The sequence below is a fragment of the Pteropus alecto genome, unplaced genomic scaffold, assembly GCF_000325575.1.
Source record: "Pteropus alecto unplaced genomic scaffold, ASM32557v1 scaffold105, whole genome shotgun sequence".
Taxonomy (NCBI): Eukaryota; Metazoa; Chordata; class Mammalia; order Chiroptera; family Pteropodidae; genus Pteropus; species Pteropus alecto.
In genome coordinates, this window is record NW_006436294.1 from 1,624,584 (window position 1) to 1,630,583 (window position 6,000).

General features: G+C 46.3%; 1 protein-coding gene across 1 annotated transcript in view; it reads right to left on the reverse strand.

The window, feature by feature from the left end:
- The window catches only part of LRRC6 (leucine rich repeat containing 6), a 56,654-nt gene that overhangs the window by 47,973 nt on the left and 2,681 nt on the right, over positions 1 to 6,000 (reverse strand). The window contains exon 2 of the mRNA XM_015590202.1: positions 3,361 to 3,487. Within this exon, the coding sequence (XP_015445688.1) occupies positions 3,361 to 3,487 (127 nt within the window). The remainder of the gene's footprint in view (positions 1 to 3,360; positions 3,488 to 6,000) is intronic.

The following is a 6,000-nucleotide window of genomic DNA, read 5'->3' on the forward strand; positions in this document are numbered from 1 at the left end:
TTATAAATGGACCGCCACCAACCATCGCAGAAGCTGCTCACAGGAGAGTCTCATCCCCAATGATATGCAGCTCAGGGCTGGCCTGATGGTGGCACTAAGGGACTGGTATTGTGGACAATACCCTGGTGCACCGCTGGAGCCAAGAACAAGGCATAAGTCATCTTCATAAGATGCACTAAGATCAAGGAAGTAATGACAAAGGAGGAACCCTGCCTTTCCAGTGCTGCTAAAAATACCTGCCAATCCATTTGAACCCCGCATCTTAGGATTGCCCTTCCCAAGAGATAATATTCAGTTATTGCCCATTTACAAGGTGCCAGGCACTGTCCTCAGTGCTCTGCATGTAACATGTGAATGGGTAGATACCGATGTACATGTGTCAGGTGAGCAGTGGAGGCAGAGAGGGCTTTGAACCCGTCCAGGGTCTCGGTAGGGAGTCCTAGAGCCTCGTTTCAAATGCAGGAGTCTGGCGCCTGACCGCGTGCTCTTAAGTGCTATGCTACACTGCCCCCAACACAAGCAGAGCAGCAGCCTTGGAGATGGCTCAGGCTCCCAGATGTGCAGGCCTCTTGGGCTGAGACAAAATTTGTCACAGCGCCGTCAGGGCCCCACGTCCGTGCCACCTCCTTAGAGTCTGCTTTTACTAAAAAGCACGGAAACATGCATGAGCTCCATCACCCGCGGGCAAGTAGCCGAACCCTCCTTCTGGTGTTAGGAGGTGGGGTGGCTGGCAACGACAGTTCTTTGGAAGAAAGGCTAAAGGAAACATGGAGGTCGAGAGATTAAAATACCATACGTGAGGGCTGTTCTTGCTGCTCTAAGCTCTGGCTCGACTACCAGGCCGATGGCTGCAAAACAGCTTCTGGGGTGGGGTGGCCTCAAGTGGCTGGAAAGGAAGGTGGCTACGAGGGCAGCCTGGCCGGTCCTGGCTCACCGGGGCCCCTACTGCCGGCCACACTCCGCTGCCTCTGGGCGCCACTGCTAGGAGATAAGCCAGCTTAAATAGACCGCTCTATTTAGGAAAAAGAAAAGAAAACTTCCCCAAAACTAAACCTCTAAAAGAAGGACATTAAAACTACTCTCCAAATGTCCCGCCACCAAAGCTGGCTCTAACGGTAAATCAACCGATAATGAATAGATGGGTACAGCCAAGGTGAGGATACAGCAAAGCTGCCATGTAAAGTCAGTGTATTTATCTGTTATTATCTGCATCTGTAGTTTAGTTACAAGGATTCTCTTAGCAAGGATGCAACACTGGCTGAGATGGCACAGCCAGTGTCATTTCAGATAACTTAATGAGATGTGGGGATTAGTCACTCTGTCGAAAAGACCTCTGATGACTAACGGTGTATACATGATGTACACTACACAAATCCATGGGGGGAGGAGACTTTTGGGGGCCTTGCTATCATCTGACCTGGAGTCAATGGGGTCAGAGGGACGTTCCCGTCCAGAGCCTGTGCCCTTCCAGAGCCTACAGCTTTCCCCTAGACCATGCCCCAGGTAGAGGGGCAAGGGAATTCTCTGCTCACGTTGCCCCAGCCTGCCTCCGAGCCCGGCACTGGCCGCTTCTCCAGGCTCATTCCCCATCAGATATGCATCTCTATATCCAGGGGTGTCCAAGGAATAGCTGTTTGCCAGGAATGCTGGGTGACTTGGTGTGTAGGCAGCAGAAATTTTCATACATGGGCATGAGGAACCAGGATAGAGCCAGAGGTGGGATGAGGAGGGAGGGGCGGGCCAGGGAGCCAGCTCTCCCCAGCCACCATGTTCTGGCACAGAATTCAAGGAGTCCGAGAGGCTTACAGTAAATGTAGCTTTCTGGGTCCTTATAGCGACATTCTTCTAGGGAGGAAAATGTATTTTACTTGGCAGTTTGGTTACAACCAGATACATAGCCATCAATTTATATTCTTTCCCAGATCCCCACTTGCCCCAGAAGGCTTACTGGGGAACCATATTAAAGACATAAACCTAGCCAGAACTCCATAAGAGCTATCTTCTATAGGCACGGTTAAGTCCAATGTGTTCAGGGGAATTCTGAAGGCATCTTGCTAAGCATCACTTGGTCTCTGGCCTGGAATGGCTACATAAGCATCTGCACAGCCCACAGAGGGCTTCCTGGATCTCGGAGACACTGAGGGTATCACAGGCTCCTCCAGCTCTACAGTCTTAAAGGCTTTTCTGATTTGTTCCAACCAAAAGACTTCCAGGTTCCTCCAACTGTTGACAAAGTTCCTATGGGTACCAAATAACCCTTGCTACGTTCTCTTGCTATCCCTTTCTTAAAATTAACAACAAAAACAAACAAACAAACAAAAAAACCTTTTAATTATGCTATTATATACGTGAATTGATCATTTCTATGCAATTGTCAAATCTTTGCTTGGCTTCAGGGCCATGTAGATAACAGGAGGGAATTTTGTTGATCCATCTCCTAATCGTGAGAATTATGATAAAAATCACTATTAGTTGAAAAGATGAGGGAGTAGGGGAATCTCCGTAGTATAAACGACCAGTTTACACACATGGACACACACAAGGGAGGGGAGGGGCTAAGAGTTCATTCAGCACAGTGGGAAGTTGGCCCAACAGCAACAACTACACACAATCAGGATAGAGTAAAATGAAACGGAGAATCAGAGGAGGCAGAACTGTGGAGGTCTCCAACTGCCCAGTGGCCCTTTACTCAACTCTTCTATGCTAAGCAAACTGTGTAGCATTCCCTTTTATACAGCACTCGACACTCGTCACACAACACCGCCTGACCTGTAACGGCAAACGTCAGTGCAAAACCCAGAGTCTCCGAGAAGAAACGCATAAGAACATCCGCACGGTGCATGGAGATTATCGTGTTTCGTGCTTTTGAATGGGAGAGCATTTTGCAGTTTTGGATACGACATGATTTAGATGAAACATCCTGTAACTCCAAGGAGCACTAGTCATCTTTAGAAAGTCCTATTCCAAATAATACGGCACTGCGTTTATAAGAAACCATTCTAGGGATTTAAAAATGCCTTAGAAGCACTAATACGTCACATAACAATCCCGAGAGCGGTGGTATTACAATGCCTGTCATATGGCATAGAGAGCATGCCAAAGTACCACGTGCAACGTATTGCTTTCATTCTCTTATTCAAATAGCAAAGTACAGGACTCAGATGGATTCTGAGAAAGGTTTCACCCATCGACGGTCCTAACCAGCAGATGCCTGACTGATGGAGCATCTGACAGTTATAACCACAGATTCATGCTTATGTCACTAAAATAACTCTGCTGAAGAATCCAAAAGTTTAACCCAAACTGATCACTAGCTTAGGCTTCTTTTCAATTCCTTAATATGACTGGGTCCCCGCTTACTCGAGGGAGTGCCAAGAAAATGACTTGCGAAGTAGGGAGGCAAAGGGCAGGAGAAGGTTTCTGAAATACTGGAGGTTGCCATGCTGTGTTTGCTTCCACAAAGCTTTTCAGCGTATTTAGCAAAGTTCTAGAAATTTCCAAAGCCAACAATTTAGTGTTCATTCTTTAAGGCTTTATATCATGTTTTGTACACAGCCCTCTCTTTCTCACTGGATTACGATAAAACCAATAATATATTTTATGGCAGATTTAAACATCTTGAAAGACTTAGCAGATACATATCTGAAATAGAGATTTACTAGAAAAGAAGGGGTTACAAATAGGTGAAGGTTACCTCTTGAAGCAACTAAGCCCTTTTTTCTTTTACTGTTTTCAAAGGAAACTTTTAAAAAAAGGATCACTCATCTGACCTGCCTTTTCTTACCGAGCCAGTGTTACAATGAGCATTGGTAGCCATACTGTACCCTAATCCAATGATACCATTAGAGGCCATTCCCGCAGACTGCTATTAAAAAACACGGATAAAGTGCTATCTAAAGGGACAATGACAAAAATATACAGAAAGCACAATGAGTACACAAGCAGGAGTGACCGGTGCTACTGAGTGACAAGACGGAGGTCAGAAGAGGCATCGAGAAGGCTGAGCTGAATCCTGAAATGCCACTAGATCTCTGCATCTCTGCTAGATAAACACATGAGGAAAGACCACCCAGACTATTGCAGCTGCTACGAATTGCCACTCAGTCCCCCTTCAGATCTCAAAGATTAAATCCTGCTGCTGGGGATTCTTCCAGCAAACAGCCCTCAGCTGCCCACTTTCAGAAGTCACCTTGGAGGAAGAGAGGTCATACCCTTGACCAAGGTCATACCCTTCCCCCAAAAAGCCCACATCCAATGACTGGTTGATGTGTCATCTCGGAGGAAGAGACACCTCGACCAAGGTCATACCCTTTCCCCAAAAAGCCCACATCCAATGACTGGTTGATGTGGGGCTATAAAGGTCCAGTTTCCTCACCCCAACTTGAAGAAATCAGAAGGTCCATCCAAGTTTACAGGTCCCTCAAAGTTTCTAGGTTGGTAAGCTGAGGCCTCGGTTAAGATGCGTCACAGCTCGACCTCCCTCTCCACCCAAGCTTGCTTTCTTCCCTGCCCACTGTGATGACACTCCCTAATAAGCCTCTTGCACACTAATTTCCATCTAAAAGTCTGCTTCCTGGGGGACCCAACCTGGAGGAGTTAATATCAGAAGAGGTACTAAAAGCAGATGCTAAGACTTTGAAGTCAGATCATCTACTGCCTGAGTGGCAATGAGGACGCCATTCCTGGCGGATTGATGTTACGATGAGGGACAGTTTGGAGTGACAGCCAGTGGAGGTCTTATCTATGGAGAGCTATGGACACGGTTAACAGAACATGACATTCTTAAGGATAATATACAAGGATCGATGACCAGAAGCTTAAGAACAATCGCCTCAATAAAAATTCACAATTTCTTGTCCAGTTTCCAGATCTTGGCCTGTTTTTGAACGTGAAACTGGGATTGCCAGATTTAGCAAATAAAAATACTGTTTGTCCTATATTTTATCTGACAACCCATTGACTAAAAGAGAGGCTGAGTCCCCAAGGAGAAGGCCTCTGCAACACCACAAGTGTCCGTGGCAATGATTCCTCCCTTCTACATGATGGCCATCATTAGAATAACGATGTCTGGGGAAAGGGGAATACCAAAACAGGTGGAGGCCTGTTGGACACAGGGTTCCAGCCTACATGAACACCTGAAAGCATGAAGCATTGTCAAGGTATTACTAGAGTGGGGGCATGTGGGGGCCAGGTAATAAATGGAGTCACACCCATATCTGGCAATCAGTGAGCCCACAATTTTTTAATCCATTAACAAATATTGGAGAATATTTGGATTGTCTCCATTTTTTTTTTAGCTGCTGTGAAAGCAGGTGCTGTAAATATTCATACTCAAGTCTTTGTGTGGATCAAAGTTTTCATTTTTCATCGATAATATCTGGGAGTAAAATGGGTGGGTTTCAGAATAGTAACAAAATTCTCACTTGTTTATGTCTAAATTTTTTGTCTATTGTTTTATGAAACTAAGAGGAAATATCAGTAACTGGCTTAGGAATAGGGGCTTCACATTTATAAGTCACCCGCCGCCTCCTCTGCCAGCCTGTCAGTTCTTCCAAGGCAGAAATCCCATCATCCAGCACAGCCTCTTAACTGAAAAATATTAACTGTGACACTTTCGCAATAAATGATCAGTTAGGTTGAGATGTACCAAATTGCCATTTGGGGAGGTCAAACACAGTGCTGTATCAGAATGAGTCCATCTAATATACATGGTTCTACAGAGTACGAATAACTGTTAGCCCCCAACACTTTGCACATTCTCTTGGTATTTTTAAAGGACCACTTTTACACCGCTTACTATGCCTGTAAAACAATACTGTGACCGCCTCCGTTTTGGAGATGAGGAGGCTTAGGCCCAAAGGGGTGAGGTCACTGGCTCAGCCCCCTAGCTAGCAGGTGGAGGAGGGAGGCCCCGGCGTCGGTTCCCCGAACCACTGGGCTGCCCTGCCTTCCGGAAAGCGGGGACACCACGCCCAGCCCACAGCCCCACGGCAAGGAACG